This window comes from Salvelinus alpinus, chromosome 20, assembly GCF_045679555.1.
Source record: "Salvelinus alpinus chromosome 20, SLU_Salpinus.1, whole genome shotgun sequence".
Lineage (NCBI taxonomy): Eukaryota > Metazoa > Chordata > Actinopteri > Salmoniformes > Salmonidae > Salvelinus > Salvelinus alpinus.
In genome coordinates, this window is record NC_092105.1 from 25,037,430 (window position 1) to 25,054,629 (window position 17,200).

The 17,200-nt window shown below is 44.7% G+C and overlaps 1 protein-coding gene across 1 annotated transcript in view; it reads left to right on the top strand.

Moving 5' to 3' along the window:
• LOC139546549 (ephrin type-A receptor 6-like) overlaps window positions 1–17,200 on the top strand; it is a 303,987-nt gene that overhangs the window by 255,418 nt on the left and 31,369 nt on the right. The window contains exon 8 of the mRNA XM_071355053.1: window positions 6,731–7,018. Within this exon, the coding sequence (XP_071211154.1) occupies window positions 6,731–7,018 (288 nt within the window). The remainder of the gene's footprint in view (window positions 1–6,730; window positions 7,019–17,200) is intronic.

A 17,200-nucleotide genomic window follows, 5' to 3' on the forward strand; every position in this document is an offset into this window, starting at 1 on the left:
TCAATAGAGAAGTCATTGATTTTCTAAAGTGTTAATGGAGGCCTTGGGGCAAGGCAAGCTCATTAAAACCATACACGGGTCAAACTGCTGTAATGAGACAACATTCGTTTACTGGGAGCTTAACTACACTAGACTGGAAAATCCATCCATCGCTCCCACTAATTGACCGGTGATTCTAATGGGTTTCCAATCTTCCTCCGACACACAGAGAGAGAGAGAGAGTGTGTGTGTGTACTGTGGATTTTGAAAGCTGTATAATTTGTCACATGCGCCGAATACAACAGGTGTAGACTTTACCGTGAAATGCTTGCTTACGAATCAAATCAAATTTTATTTGTCACATATTTGTCACATGAGAACAATATTTTTTGTGAACAAATGTTTAATTTTGTCATATAATAAGGTTGGTAGCAACATGTGAAAATCGTTGTAGTAATCTGTTGCAGCTCAAATCGACTACAAAACCCACGTCGCAATGCAACGCTCTCTCTATCGGCTAGCTAACGTCGCTACACACAATAATACCAAAGTCAATATCAGCATGTGAAGTAGCTAGTTAGCTGTCAAATCGCCTAAACAAACTGCACTATCAATTTAGGAATCTACATTCTCACCATGTTCAACCTGCAGATCGATGTGCCTTGCAGAGTGGAGTCTGATATTCTCAACAGCACCATGCAATGTACCCTGGACTGAAGAGGCAGACAAATAGGAGAAAACTCTGTTAAATTACACATTGCTCGAGGTAGGAATATTAAATAAAAGATGATCAATGGTTCATTCAAGAGAAGACAACCTCCTGCGTAATGACATCGGCCGAGTATTGAAATCTTGCATGTATGATCAACATTTTCGTAATCTAAAAGTCGTATTACTATTAACTTCCACTGTAGTTTAAAGTGGCTTTATCGCAATGCTATGTTATACCGGCCAAATGTCTGCCTTCTTGAACGGCAATAGCTCAGATACACATGAAAACATTAAATGACCCCGGGAATCGACAGAACATTGCTCAGAGATGCACAAAAACAATATAACATTCTAAACGGGTGAATATTTCTTGTTTAGTAGTATTATGGCTTGGGGCTAGAAGCTGTTCAGGGTCCTGTTGGTTCTAGACTTGGTGAATCCGTACTGCTTGTCATACGGTAGCAGAGAGAACATCCCGTGTGGCTCGCAACGCCAGGGTTGTTGGTTCACGTCCCACCAGTACGGAGAGAAAAAATAAGTATGAAATGTATGAACTCACTACTCTAAGTTGCTCTGGATAAGAGTGTCTGCTAAATTACCAAACATTTAACAGTCTATGACTTGGGTGGCTGGAGACTTGGGTGGCTGGAGTCTTAGACACATTTTAGGGCCTTCCTCTGAAACCGCCGGGTATAGATCAAATCAGATTTTATTGGTCACATACACATATTTAGCAGATGTTATTGTGTTTGTAGTGAAATGCTTGTGTTCCTAGCTCCAACAGTGCAGTAGCATCTAACAATTCACAACAATATACACAAATCTAAAAGTAAAAGAATGGAATTAAGAAATATATAAATATTAGATCGAGCAATGTCGGAGTGGCATTGACTAAAATACAGTATATACATATGAGATGAGTAAAGCAGTATTTAAACATGATTTAAACTTTATTAAAGTGACTAGTGCTCCATTATTAAAGTGGCCAGTGATTCCAAGTTTATGTACAGTACCAGTCAAAAGTTAGGACACTCCTACTCATTCCAGGGTTTTTCTTTATTTTTACTATTTTCTACATTGTAGAATAATAGTGAAGACATCACAACTATGAAATAACACATATGAAATCTTGTAATAATCAAAAAGGAATCAAAATATATTTTATATTTGAGATTCTTCAAAGTAACCTCCCTTTGCACACTATTGGCATTCTCTCAACCAGCTTCATGAGGTAGTCACCTGGAATGCATTTCAATTAACAGGTGTGCCTTGTTAAAAGTTAATTTGTTAAATGTATTTCCTTCTTAATGCATTTGAGCCAATCAGTTGTGTTGTGACAAGGTAGGGGTGGTATACAGAAGACCAAGTCCATATTATGGCAAGAAAAGCTCAAATAAACAAAGAGGAATGACAGTCCATCATTAATTTAAGACATGAAGGTCAAGAACTTTGACATTTCAAGAACTTTTAAAGTTTCTTCAAGTGCAGTTGCAAAAACCATCAAGTGCTATGATGAGACTGGCTCTCATCATGACCTAGAGTTACCTCTGCTGCAGAGGAAAGAATAAATGATTCACAGGGCTCAAGTAACGGAGACATCTCAACATCAACTGTTCAGAGGAGACTGGGTGAATCAGGCCTTCATGGTCGAATTGCTGCAAAGAAACCACTACTAAAGGACACCAATAAGAAGAAGAGACTTGCTTGGGCCAAGAAACACGAGCAATGGACATTAGACCAGTGGAGATCTCTCCCTTGGTCTGATGAGTCCAAATTTGAGATTTGAGGGTCCAACCGCCGTGTCTTTGTGATCTCCGCATGTGTAGTTCCCACTTTGAAGCATGGAAGAGGTGTAATAGTGCGGGAGTGCTTTGCTGGTGACACTGTCTGTGATTTATTTAGAATTCAAGGCACACTTAACCTGCATGGCTACCACAGCATTCTGCAGCGATACACCATCCCATCTGGTTTGGGCTTAGTGGGACTATCATTTGCTTTTCAACAGGACAATGACCCAACACATCTCCAGGCTGTTTAAGGGCTATTTGACCAAGAAGGAGAGTGATGTAGTTCTGGTTCAGATGACCTGGCCTCTACAATCACCCAACTTCAACCCAATTGAGAATGTTTGTGATGAGTTGGACCGCAGAGTGACGGAAAAGCAGCCAACCAGTGCTCAGCATATGTGGGAACTCCTTCAAGACCGTTGGAATAGCATTCCAGGTGAAGCTGGTTGAGAGAATGCCAAGAGTGTTCCAAAGCTGTCATCAAGGCAAAGGGTGACTGACTACTAAGAAGAATCTAAAATATATTTAGATTTGTTTAACACTGGTTACTACATGATTCCATATGTGTTGTTTCATAGTTTTGAAGTCTTCGCTATTATTCTACAATGTAGATGTGTCCAAACTTTTGGCTGGTACTGTATATAGGGAAGCAACCTCTAAGGTGCAGGGTTACGTAACCGGGTGGAAGCCGGCTAGTGATGGCTATTTAACAGTCTGATTGCCTTGAGATAGAAGCTTTTTTTCAGTCTCTCGGTCCCAGCTTTGATGCACCTGTACTGACCTCGCCTTCTGGATGATAGCGGGGTGAACAGGCTGTGGCTCAGGAGGTTGATGTCCTTAATGATCTTTTTGGCCTTCCTGTGACATCAGGTGCTGTAGGTGTCCTGGAGGGCAGGTAGCTTCAAATCAAATCAAACTGTATTTGCCACATGCGCCAAATACAACAAGTGTAGACTTTGACGCGTCATAGTTTGTAGCATCCGCGCCATAGTTTGCCCCTGGTGATGCGTTGGACAGATCGCACCACCCTTTGGAGAGCCCTGCGGTTGCGGACGGTGCAGTTGCCGTACCAGGCGGTGATTCAACCCGACAGGATGCTCTCAATTGTGCATCTGTAAAGGTTTCTGAGGGTTTTAGGGGCCAAGCCAAATTTCTTCAGCCTCCTGAGGTTGAAGAGGCGCTGTTGTGCCTTCTTCACCACGCTGTCTGTGTGGGTGGACCATTTCAGATCGTCAGTGACGTGTACGGCGAGGAACTTGAAGCTTTTCATCTTCTCCACTGCGGTCCTGAATCCCAGAGCATATCTCAGTCAATACTAGTCTTGTAGCCTTACGTCTGCTTCATCGGACCTCTTCCATATTGAGCGCGTAACTGGTTCTTCCTGTTTGAGCTTTTATTTGTTAACAGGAAGCAGGAGGATATAGTCGTGGTCTGATTTGCCGAAGGGAGAGTGGGCTTTGTATGTGTTTCTTTGGGTAGAATAAAAGTGGTATAATGTTTTAGCGCCCCTAGTGGCACAGGAGACGTGTTTGTAGAAGTGAGTGAGGAATCTATATTCCTTAAAGGAATGAGATGAAATAAATTCTTCTCTCTTCAATTCCACCTTCATTTTGAAAACATGTTCAGAGCTGCTTTGCACATGAATTTCAATATACATTTTCAATAAACAAAATGTTTGCTTCATCCCATCACAAATAAAATGTAGTGCATGAAGAAGGATAAGAGTATTTGCCCTATGTCTGGTGTGAATTAGAATGAATATCCTGGAAGCTACTATACATTAGGTGCTATATTGAGAGCTAACATATTATGTTAGTTGTTTCTTCTCAGGGTTGTTTTCTACGGTGTATCTGCCAACTCTGTTGGCCACCGTACCCTGCCATGAGCATAACCGTGTGCTCCAGCTCAACTCTTCTAAACAAATATGTTGTGTGTGTTACATGGTGCTCTGCAGCAGTAGGAGTGTGATTGTAATCATGCAGGCTGGGGAGATTGTATTTATGCAGTGTTTATTGTTCCCTATCAGAGGCCAATATGCTAGCAGCAGATGCTGGCCCCCTGACTGAGCTAGATGCTACAGCAGTTAAACTCTGGTCGCTGTGTGTGTGTGTGTGTGTGTGTGTGTGTGTGTGTGTGTGTGTGTGTGTGTGTGTGTGTGTGTGTGTGTGTGTGTGTGTGTGTGTGTGTGTGTGTGTGTGTGTGTGTGTGTGTGTGTGTGTGTGTGTGTGTGTGTGTGTGTGTGTGTGTGTGTGTGTGTGTGTGTGTCACAGCAAAACTAAACTAGTTTGGACAGAGTCATTTGCTCACTTAGAATTTATTTATCTACAGATTTGTGGGTGATAACACCCCATTGAGATGAATCAGCTAGGGTTTCCGGAGACAACAACAATAACACACACACAATCACACCAAACAAACAGTAACAATGTGAGATGTAATATCTAATAATATTGTGAAATAATAATTGTCATCTCTGGGTATGTGTTACTGCGGGTGTTATGAGAAGTGATATTGTTTTGAGAGAGAGAGACAAACTGCCCTTTCAGCTGACTCATTATGCTAAATAAATCGGCTAATTTCAATCAGCCATGATATTATGTTGTTGTTCCATTTTAACTATAATTTGGGAAGATTTACTCACATTTAAAAGGTTATTATGTTTCTCATTATTATGAACAAACCAAGCATTGAAATAGATCAGGAGGCAGAATTAGCTTCAGCTCACAACACTAAACTGCCTGCTGGAAATGCCACTGTGTCATGAAGTTGATATTACTATAGGAAACATCCACCAGTCCAGTTACTGATGGGGCTGAAATAAATGTAGGAGTTTTAAGCATTAAGCACATTAAAATGGAGACAGGAAGCAGGAAGGGACGAAAGAGAGAGGGAAGGGGTAGGGATGAGGGAGGCTCCAAGCTGGCCTGAGCTCTCCTTATCAGCCCTGTGGCAGTGGGTCTCCCAGCACTACTCCAGCCCTGCCTAACACAGCATATACCCCAGCTGCAGCCCTGCATTCTACACACCAACCCCATACAGTCCAGCCATAAACCTCTGTCCAGCTCAGCCCTGCTCTGCAAGCCCCAGGACCAGACAGCACCACCTTCACTTGACCTCCAGTCAGCCTCCAGTCAGCCCAGGGCCTGAATCCTGTAGAGGAGCAGGAAGGAGATGGAGAGGGCTTCTATCTCACAGAGAAGACCAGCAGGGTTTAGGATTAAGATTAAGCCTTTCTGTTGGCTTTGTTGATAACTGTAGTTATTATTATACATTATCTGGCCTTTCTGAGTTTGTTGTGTTGCTTGACTCAACCTTCATTTATTTTACCAAATGAATGTGAGGTCAGTTATAGACAGACTCGTTAACCAAATGAATGTAAAGTCAGTAAAGTGGTTTGGTATTTGATTTCCTTACTTCCATCATCATCTTCACGTGACTGTAGAGCACCATTTACCCTCCATTCAAACTTTCCCATTGCGTTTGTTTAGGCCTGCTCTCCTAACCACTAAAAACATGTTGAGTGGTGTACAGCATTTGTAGCCACTAATGTCTAGTTGATAAGGCCTACATGTTGCATTGATTTTACTATTTTGATGTATGTTGATAGGCCATTTAAGAATGTTAGGACAGGGACTCATGTCCTGTACCTATTGGACATCCTCATGCTGCCGTCACCTCCCTTGGCCATGAGACACGGTACCCTGGTACAACCCCAAATAGAACATGTTCAACATCTATTTTGAAGGGTTTTAATAATACCGGTATGTATGTAGATAAATCTTAGCCAACTGTTTACCGCGTTGAGTTAATGAGATATTAATTAGTGAGAGGCTGATATCACCTGTTGACTGCTGTAGTAAAGCCCTGGGCCAATATTTATACAGAACTAATGTAGTCAGCACATGGCTAATATGATTTAAATAAACACAGCTAACTAACCGCTCCTCCGTGGTAGACCTGCTGTCACTGAAGGATCCATAGATGACAGTAAAACCCTTAGCACTGTAACTGTGGTCTAAATAATTATAGTAGATTATTCATTTTATATATTTTATGTTAATTTATAGATGATTGAGCATGGATGCTCCAGGCTTTTACTGGGAAAGCAAAGCCTTTCATGTGAAATGATGAAGCATATTCAGTATGCTTAAGCATATAATCAGAAGCTAGTGTCAGCCTTCCATCTCTAATGAGATCAAATGTTAGTAGTTGAACCCGTGACCTCTAATGATCTCTCCAATCGGCCCCTCCAGGTCCCTTTATGGTGGGTGTGCTGAAGAAGGACTGGGCTTCTCAGAACAGTATTGCCCTATCGTGGCTGGAGCCAGAACAGATCTCCCTCCTGGTGGTTGACTATGAGGTCAAGTACTACGAGAAGGAACATGAGGAGTTGAGCTACTCGTCGACGCGGACCAAAGCCCCCAGTGTGGTCATCACAGGGTTAAAGCCCTCCACCTGCTACGTCTTCAGCCTGAGAACACGCACCTCCGCTGGACACAGCGCCTACAGCCCCAAATGCGAGTATGAGACCACGGACGACAGTAAGTACCTCCCTCTGTGTCTGTTTCATGACCCCTAACACTTAACCCTTGACCCCAAACACTTAACCCTAGATGTAATCAATAAAAGAACAATACATGAACTTGACAATGTGCTGGTGATGTTGGTTGTATTTCTATTGACTTTAAGGGAGGCTTTAATTTCCTCCCTCACAGTAATCATGCTGAATTCTAACAGAGCCAGACCTGTGTTTGTTTTTCTGTCCTGATGACAGTTCTTGTCAGGGTTCTCACTATAATTTGACTGTACCAGGGTTTCTATATATTTTAGCAGACATATTTTAGAAGATGTGCTAGAACTCAAGCAGTAGAAATATGTACCGGTCAGCGCCAGCCCACTCTAACCGCTGATCTGATCTCGTGACCTCTCCTCTTTTCTCCCTGTCCTCTCATCTATCCGGCTGAAGAGCTTTCTTTATCTAGTGGATCAGATAGTCCGGGCCTGACTTTGTTCTGCCCTTTTATCTTGGAGAAAATACCCTCCTCTCCCTCCCCTTTCCTGCACTCTCTTCCCTCTTTCACTTTTATCCCTCGCTTCCTGCTTCTACCTTGTCTCTCCCTACCTGCTCTGCCTCTCCTTCCATCTCTTCCCATCTTACATCTTCCCTCTCCTTCCTATATACGATCATTACAGCCCTTTAGATTTCCCCCTTTCAGACACACACACGCTCACCTCGGTCCCATTAGTGCAGCTTCAATCAGGCCCGTCTGGTTACTTAAGGCTTCAGAGTATGTGTTAAACAGTGTGTGAATCCTTGGTTAGGAGAACGGTCCTGTAAAGTCATTTACCCCTCAGATCAGCTGTTCCTCTCTTCACGTCTGACTGGCAATTACCTCTGTCTAGACCCATCCCCAGCTACACACACACACACACACACATACATTCTCGCACACATACACACATGCTCCGACCCTCATACAACCACGCGTACACACACACTTTCAATTATATTCCCTCCGAAAGTCACATACAAACACGCACACACACGCTCACAGCTCTCCCTCCCTCCCTCTCTCTCACCCTCCCTCCCTCTCTCTCTCTCCCTCCCTCTCTCTCTCTCTCTCTCTCAATTCAATTCAATTCAATTCAAGGGGCTTTATTGGCATGGGAAACATGTGTTAACATTGCCAAAGCAAGTGAGGTAGGTAATATACAAAAGTCAAATAAACAATAAAAATGAACAGTAAACATTACACATACAGAAGTTTCAAAACAATAAAGACATTACAAATGTCATATTATATATATGCAGTGTTGTAACAATGTACAAATGGTTAAAGCACACAAGTTAAAATAAATAAACATAAATATGGGTTGTATTTACAGTGGTGTTTGTTCTTCACTGGTTGCCCTTTTCTTGTGGCAACAGGTCACAAATCTTGCTGCTGTGATGGCACACTGTGGAATTTCACCCAGTAGATATGGGAGTTTATCAAAATTGGATTTGTTTTCGAATTCTTTGTGGATCTGTGTAATCTGAGGGAAATATGTCTCTCTAATATGGTCATACATTGGGCAGGAGGTTAGGAAGTGCAGCTCAGTTTCCACCTCATTTTGTGGGCAGTGTGCACATAGCCTGTCTTCTCTTGAGAGCCATGTCTGCCTACGGCGGCCTTTCTCAATAGCAAGGCTATGCTCACTGAGTCTGTACATAGTCAAAGCTTTCCTTAAGTTTGGGTCAGTCACAGTGGTCAGGTATTCTGCCACTGTGTACTCTCTGTTTAGGGCCAAATAGCATTCTAGTTTGCTCTGTTTTTTTGTTAATTCTTTCCAATGTGTCAAGTAATTATCTTTTTGTTTTCTCATGATTTGGTTGGGTCTAATTGTGCTGTTGTCCTGGGGCTCTGTGGGGTGTGTTTGTGTTTGTGAACAGAGCCCTAGGACCAGCTTGCTTAGGGGACTCTTCTCCAGGTTCATCTCTCTGTAGGTGATGGCTTTGTTATGGAAGGTTTGGGAATCGCTTCCTTTTAGGTGGTTGTAGAATTTAACGGCTCTTTTCTGGATTTTGATAATTAGTGGGTATCGGCCTAATTCTGCTCTGCATGCATTATTTGGTGTTCTACGTTGTACACGGAGGATATTTTTGCAGAATTCTGCATGCAGAGTCTCAATTTGGTGTTTGTCCCATTTTGTGAAATCTTGGTTGGTGAGCGGACCCCAGACCTCACAACCATAAAGGGCAATGGGCTCTATGACTGATTCAAGTATTTTTAGCCAGATCCTAATTGGTATGTTGAAATTTATGTTCCTTTTGATGGCATAGAAGGCCCTTCTTGCCTTGTCTCTCAGATCGTTCACAGCTTTGTGGAAGTTACCTGTGGTGCTGATGTTTAGGCCGAGGTATGTATAGTTTTTTGTGTGCTCTAGGGCAACGGTGTCTAGATGGAATTTGTGGTCCTGGTGACTGGACCTTTTTTGGAACACCATTATTTTGGTCTTACTGAGATTTACTGTCAGGGCCCAGGTCTGACAGAATCTGTGCAGAAGATCTAGGTGCTGCTGTAGGCCCTCCTTGGTTGGTGACAGAAGCACCAGATCATCAGCAAACAGTAGACATTTGACTTCGGATTCTAGTAGGGTGAGACCGGGTGCTGCAGACTGTTCTAGTGCCCGCGCCAATTCGTTGATATATATGTTGAAGAGGGTGGGGCTTAAGCTGCATCCCTGTCTCACCCCACGACCCTGTGTGAAGAAATGTGTGTGTTTTTTGCCAATTTTAACCGCACACTTGTTGTTTGTGTACATGGATTTTATAATGTCGTATGTTTTACCCCCAACACCACTTTCCATCAATTTGTATAGCAGACCCTCATGCCAAATTGAGTCGAAGGCTTTTTTGAAATCAACAAAGCATGAGAAGACTTTGCCTTTGTTTTGGTTTGTTTGGTTGTCAATTAGGGTGTGTAGGGTGAATACATGGTCTGTTGTACGGTAATTTGGTAAAAAGCCAATTTGACATTTGCTCAGTACATTGTTTTCATTGAGGAAATGTACGAGTCTGCTGTTAATGATAATGCAGAGTATTTTCCCAAGGTTACTGTTGACGCATATTCCACGGTAGTTATTGGGGTCAAATTTGTCTCCACTTTTGTGGATTGGGGTGATCAGTCCTTGGTTCCAAATATTGGGGAAGATGCCAGAGCTAAGGACTCTCTCTCTCTCTCTCTCTCTCTCTCCCTCCCTCCCTCCCTCCCTCTCTCTCTCTCTCTCTCTCTCTCTCTCTCTCTCTCTCCCTCCCTCCCTCCCTCTCTCTCTCTCTCTCTCTCTCTCTCTCTCTCTCTCTCTCTCTCTCTCTCTCTCTCTCTCTCTCTCTCTCTCTCTCTCTCTCTCTCTCTCTCTCTCTCTCTCTCCCTCCCTCCCTCTCTCTCTCTCTCTCTCTCTCTCTCTCTCTCTCTCTCTCTCCCTCCCTCTCTCTCTCTCTCTCTCTCTCTCTCTCTCTCTCTCTCTCTCTCTCTCTCTCTCTCTCTCTCTCTCTCTCTCTATCTCTCTCTTCCTCCCTCTCTCTCTCTCCCTCCCTCCCTCTCTCTCTCTCTCTCTCTCTCTCTCTCTCTCTCTCTCTCTCTCTCTCTCTCTCTCTCTCTCTCTCTCTCTCTCTCTCTCTCTCTCTCTCCCTCTCTCTCTCTCTCTCTCTCTCTCCCTCTCTCTCTCTCTCTCTCTCTCTCTCTCTCTCTCTCTCTCTCTCTCTCTCTCTCCCTCCCTCCCTCCCTCCCTCTCTCTCTCTCTCTCTCTCTCTCTCTCTCTCTCTCTCTCTCTCTCTCTCTCTCTCTCTCTCTCTCTCTCTCTCCCTCCCTCCCTCCCTCCCTCCCTCCCTCTCTCTCTCTCTCTCTCTCTCTCTCTCTCTCTCTCTCTCTCTCTCTCTCTCTCTCCCTCCCTCTCTCTCTCTCCTCTCCTCTCTCTCTCTCTCTCTCTCTCTCTGTCCCTCTCTCTCCCTCCCTCTCTCTCTCTCTCTCTCTCTCTCTCTCTCTCTCTCTCTCTCTCTCTCTCTCTCTCTCTCTCTCTCTCTCTCTCTCTCTCCCTCTCTCTCTCTCTCTCTCTCTCTCTCTCTCTCTCTCTCTCTCTCTCTCTCTCTCTCTCTCTCTCTCTGCATGCTGGGAGTGTTTGGTGCATGCTGGGAAGTGTATGATCGAGGGAGTGCGTGTGTTGTGTAGCGATAGATATTCAGAACTTTTTCTTTCGGTTTTCTCTTTCTTGGTGGCATTCTTTGGTTTCTTCTGTGCATGATTAAGATTATTATATATTTTTTTTGTGTGGTAGAATTAAGTATTTAGTTTTTTTCGTATCGAAATTACCTTGATTTTGGCGGGGATGGCTTCCCGAATTGGAATGCCGTCCCTGTCACTTCGGCACGGCTTTAGGTGTGTTACTGAAGCTAATGTCACGGTGGAGGATTTTCTGGTCGCCGTAGGAGAGAAGGTAGGCTATGAGAATATTGCTTATGCGTCACGGATGAACAAAGCGGTGGTGGTATTTCTTAAAGAAGAGCGCCTTGTTGATCGTATGGTTGAGCAGGGCGTACTTCTTAAGGGAATGTTTATTCAAATTACGCCGCTTTTTTCTCCGTCAACAAGGGTAACTATTTCAAATGTACCACCGTTTATTCCAAATGAGCTATTGGAGCGCGAGTTATTGCGCTTTGGGAAGTTTGCAAGCTCAATTAAGGTTGTTCCGTTGGGTTGCAAACACCCGGCGTTGAAACAGGTTATGTCGTTTCGGCGACAGGTGTTTATGTTTTTGGACTCACCGGAGCAGACTTTAGAGATATCGTTTAAAGTCAAGTATGACAATAGACTATATATGGCTTATGCTAGTACGGGTAGTCAACGGTGTTTTGAGTGTGGGGATGTTGGCCATAAGCGACATGCTTGCCCGAAAAGGGAGAAGGCAGAGGGAGGGGCGCAGGTGGTCATCATAACGCCTGGGCCCACTGATGTAGGGAGAGGTGGGCTGATAGTGGTTGAGCAGCCACAAGCACCTGTTGCCGAGGAACAAGTTATCCGTGTTGAGGCCACGAGTTTGCAACTTGTATTAGAGGGAAATATTATGCAGCAGAAAAATATTGTTGTAGAAGGCAAGGATGGATCTGAAGAGCCAGTTCCTCAGACTGGTGAGGAGGTGCCCAGTACGAGTACTGGGGCACAGGAGGGGGTTCATATGGAGTTAATCTCCCAGGTAGTGGAGGAGACGCCCACTACGAGTAATGGAGTACAGGAGGGGGTTCAAATGGAGTTAATCTCCCAGGTAGTGGAGGAGATGCCTGGTACGAGTAATGGAGTACAGGAGGGGGTTCATGTGGAGCTAATCTCCCAGGTAGTGGAGGAGATGCCTACTACGAGTAATGGAGTACAGGAGGGGGTTCATGTGGAGCTAATCTCCCAGGTAGTGGAGGAGATGCCCACTACGAGTAATGGAGTACAGGAGGGGGTTCATGTGGAGCTAATCTCCCAGGTAGTGGAGGAGATGCCTACTACGAGTAATGGAGTACAGGAGGGGGTTCATGTGGAGCTAGGCTCTCAGGTAGTGGAGGAGATGCCCACCACGGGTAATGGGGTTCAGGTGGGGCTAGTCTCCCAGGTAGTGGAGGAGATGCCTGGTACGAGTGATGAGGTGCAAGTGGGGAGTGTTGAAAGGGATGTGGTAGAAGGGAGTCAGTGGTCTGTGGCCTCAGCTGAGGAGGATCAGGAGAAGGATATGGATATCTCTTCTGATATGACAGCAGCTGGTGAGGACTCAATTTATGATCTAGAGGAGGTAAATGGTTTTCTGGATCAGACTTTTGGGAAATCTGTCAAATTGGCAGAATATTTTGATGTTGATAAGTTTGTGAGGTCAGCTGTGATGTTACAGAAGACGGTGGGGTTGGACGAGTTGAGTGAGAAGAAGCGGTTTCGCTTGAGGAAATTTGTTACTGCTGTTACAGCAGCAAAAGGTGGTGGGAAACGTGGTCAGGTTAATAAGAAAAGATTTAAATAATGATGATGATCATGCTCCATAGGGTGTCTTTTTTCTCTTTGGTTTCTCTGTGGTATCTTCTGCTTTTCCTTTCTCTTTTCTACATGGAGGTACTAAGGGTAGGCTCTCTCAATATTAATGGGGGAAGGGACAGAAATAAGAGGGCTTGGGTATTAGAAGAAATAAAACAGAAAAGGCTTAATGTAGTTTTCCTACAGGAGACACATAGTGATGAGGATAATGAGGTTGACTGGGGAATGTGGTGGGAGGGGCAGCATATACTCAGTCATGGTACTAATTTCAGTGCTGGGGTGGCCATCTTGTTTTCCTCAGGCTTAGGGGTGACTGTGGTATCTACAACAGAGATTGTCAAGGGTCGGGTTTTATTGGTCAAGGTGGATGTTATGGGGTTTTTGTTTGTTTTTTTGAATGTTTATGCTCCTAATGAGGGTACCGAGCGTCTTGTTGTGTTTGATAAAATAAAAGAAACCTTAAGACAGTGTGACCAAGAGGGGTGTATGGTTGTAGGGGGGGACTGGAACTGTACTGTGGATTTTACTGTTGATCGCAACGCTGAAGAACCTCACCTGCGGTCAGCCACTTTCCTGTCTGGCCTATTAACTGAGTTAGAGCTTTCTGATGTGTGGAGAGTAAGGAATGCAAAAGTTAGGCAGTACACATGGTTGAAAGTGAATGAAGGTCGTGTCAGTGCAGCAAGGTTAGATAGGTTGTACGTATCTGATCAATACTGTAGTAGGGTTGGAAGGTGTGCCATTACTCCTGTGGGTTTCTCTGATCATCACATTATAACTGTTGATATTCACTTGTCCTGTCCACGAAGGTCATCACCTTACTGGTATTTTAATGTTAAATTGTTACATGATGTCAAGTTTTGTGAAAGGTTTTTGTTGTTTTGGGAAAAATGGAGGGTTACAAAAGGGAATTTTGAGTCCTTGAGACAATGGTGGGATGTTGGGAAGGCCCAAATACGAGTATTTTGTCAACAGTATACTGCTTTGTCTCAAATTGAAGTTAAAGACACTATCAAGGCCCTTGAACAGGACATCAAATCAATTGAATTGAAGCTGCTCACTCAGAATGACCCTGGACTAGTCATGAACTTACAGGACAAGAGACATGAACTGAGGTCGTTTCTGCATGAAAGAGTGAAAGGTGCCTTGATTAGGTCTCGTTTCGCTTCCCTCAAGGACATGGATGCTCCTAGTGCTTTTTTTTTTAACCTTGGACAGTCGACATTACAACGTAAACAGATGGTCTGCCTTCGTCTCCCTGATGGGAAGGTGACCACGGATGACAGTGAAATGCGTCAACATGCCGTGGATTTCTACTCTGCCCTCTATAAGGCGGAGGATTGTGACTCTCTATGTACTGAACAGTTGTTACACGGTCTTCCTCAATTGGGAACTGAACAGAGAGTCGCATTGGACTCTGACATTACACTGCAAGAGCTGTCCACAGCAGTTATGCAGCTCTCAACAGGCCGAGCCCCTGGCATTGATGGTTTACCATCTGAGTTCTATAAGCATTTTTGGGGGTCTATTGGGGAGGATTTTTATAAAGTGGTGTGTGAATCTTTTCATGAGGGTTCTCTTCCTGTATCCTGTCAACGGGCTGTGCTTTCACTGTTGCCAAAAAAGGGGGATTTGGCTCTCATAAAAAATTGGAGACCTGTTGCTTTGCTGTGTGCAGAATACAAAATAGTTTCTAAATGTCTCTCAAACAGGTTGAAAGAGTATCTGGGATTGTTGGTCCACAAGGACCAGTCCTACTGTGTACCTGATCGCTCAATTGTTGACAACTTGTTTCTGATAAGAGATGTTTTAGACATTTGTAAACTGTCTGATGTAAATGTGGGTTTACTTTCTTTGGATCAGGAGAAGGCTTTTGACCGAGTGGACCACCAGTATTTGTTTAAAACGATGAAAGCCTTTGGGTTTGGGGATGTTTTTTTGTCTTGGATGAATTTACTGTATGCTGGGGCCTCGTGTATGGTGAAGGTGGGGGGTGGTTTGAGTTGCCCCATCCCTGTCCAAAGGGGCATCAGGCAGGGATGCCCAATTTCAGGGCAGTTATATAGTCTGGCGATTGAACCAATGCTTTGTTTTTTAAGAGCGAAGCTTACTGGTTTCTCTGTGCCAGGTGTAATGAAGGGACCCACGATAGCACTGTCTGCGTATGCAGATGATGTGACAGTTTTTATTACAGGGGCTGAGGATGTTAAGGTTCTCTCAGACGCTTTAATGGTGTATGAGGGTGCCTCCTCAGCTAGAGTCAATTGGGGAAAGAGTGAAGCGCTGTGGGCAGGTCAGCTTCAGATAGGGTCCGCTCCACGGTTACCAGGGGGGCTTCAGTGGGGCAGAGATGGGATGAAGACATTGGGTGTTTTTCTAGGCTCTGATGTCTTTCAGAAAAAGAACTGGGAGGGTGTAGTGGAGAAAGTGTGTGCCAGACTGTCAAGATGGAAATGGGTGCTACCCCAGTTGTCTTATAGGGGAAGGGTACTGGTAATTAATAATCTTGCTGCCTCTACCCTGTGGCACAGACTAATGATTTTGCAGCCACCAAAGGGTCTGATACAAGAGCTTCAGAGGACCCTTGTCAACTTCTTCTGGTCTGGACAACACTGGATCAAAGCTGCAGCCCTGTACCTGCCACTGCACGAGGGGGGACAAGGCCTGGTGGACATTTCCTCTAGGATCATGGCTTTCCGGCTTCAAGCAGCCCAGAGACTGTTATACAGTGACGGTTCTAGCTGGGTCGACACAGCCTACGCATTGATGAGGAGAGCGGGCTGTTTGGGCTTAGACAAGCACCTTTTCCTCTTAAAGCTGGAGGGGGGTGAGTTGAATGGCCTGACTCCATTTTATGAGTCTGTTATGCAGGCTTGGAGGGTTCTTGACAAGTCCCGTAAGGCCGGCACGCTACCAGGGATGTGGCTTTTTGAAGAGCCTCTTTTTTATAACACTGCCATCCAGTCCAGTGCTCTGGGTTCAGCCAGCCTGCGTTCATGCCTGTTAGGTGTGGGGTGCACCAAGCTGGGTCATCTGATGCAGAGCAGGAGCAGATCGTTGGAGGAGCTGGGAGAAAGAGCGGGGATCCGATCATCTCGCCTACTGAGGAAGGTCGTCGCTGAGGTCTGTGACTCCTTGTCAGTTCTTCATCGTCAGTATGTGACTGAAATTTCCAATTCTGATCGGTGGAAGGAGGGTCTGGATTATATGTTCCCTGCACTGATTGTTAGTGCTGCGGTGGGGGCATTTGAGGAGGATGTGGGGATGCTGCTTTCCTTCGATACCCCGGAGCTGGGGGAGTTCAAGGAGGTGGGAAAGAAGGCCATGTACAGAATATGTGTAAAGGTGTCCCATGCCTCTTCCCTGGAAGGGGTAAAATCGACGAGGTGGGCGGGTGTGCTTGGTCCAGGTGCTTCCCCAAAAGGCTGTTGGCGATCCTTATACAAACTGCCGATTGATAAGAGGACAGCTGACCTCCAATGGAGGATAATACATGGAGCTATAGCCACCAACATGCATCTGGTACACCTGGACCCTACTGTTGGGGAGGGGTGTCCATTCTGTGCAGAATCTGAAACTCTGGCACACCTGTTTTTACTGTGTCCCAGGTTGGTCGGGATGATTGACCTAATCACTGACTGGTTCTCAACGTTGGGAGTGGTTTTCTCTTCCCAACTGTATATATTTGGGCCAAAGTACAGGTTCAGTCAAAAAGGTGTCGTTGTGTTGCTTAATTTTGTGTTAGGGGCAGCAAAATTAGCGACATGGAAGACCCGAAAGAACAGTATTCGGGGACAAGGGTCTGTGGATGTGGTGGGAATGCTGGAGGGAATGGTGGCAGCGAGACTAAGGGTTGAGTTTGCCTATTATAAACTTGTCAACAATATTGATCTGTTTTTGAGTATATGGGGTATTCAGAGGCTGTTGTGTTTAGTTACTGTGGAGGAGGAGTTGGAGTTGTGTTTTTAATTGATGTGTAACTGTGGTTTTGTATGAGTATTTATTGTGTGGTGGGCTTCCAGACCCAATAAAGATTATTTAAAACTCAAACTCTCTCTCTCTCTCTCTCTCTCTCTCTCTCTCTCTTCCTTCCCTCTCTCTCTCTCTCTCTCTCTCTCTCTCTCTCTCTCTCTCTCTCTCTCTCTCTCTCTCTCTCTCTCTCTCTCTCTCCCTCCCTCTCTC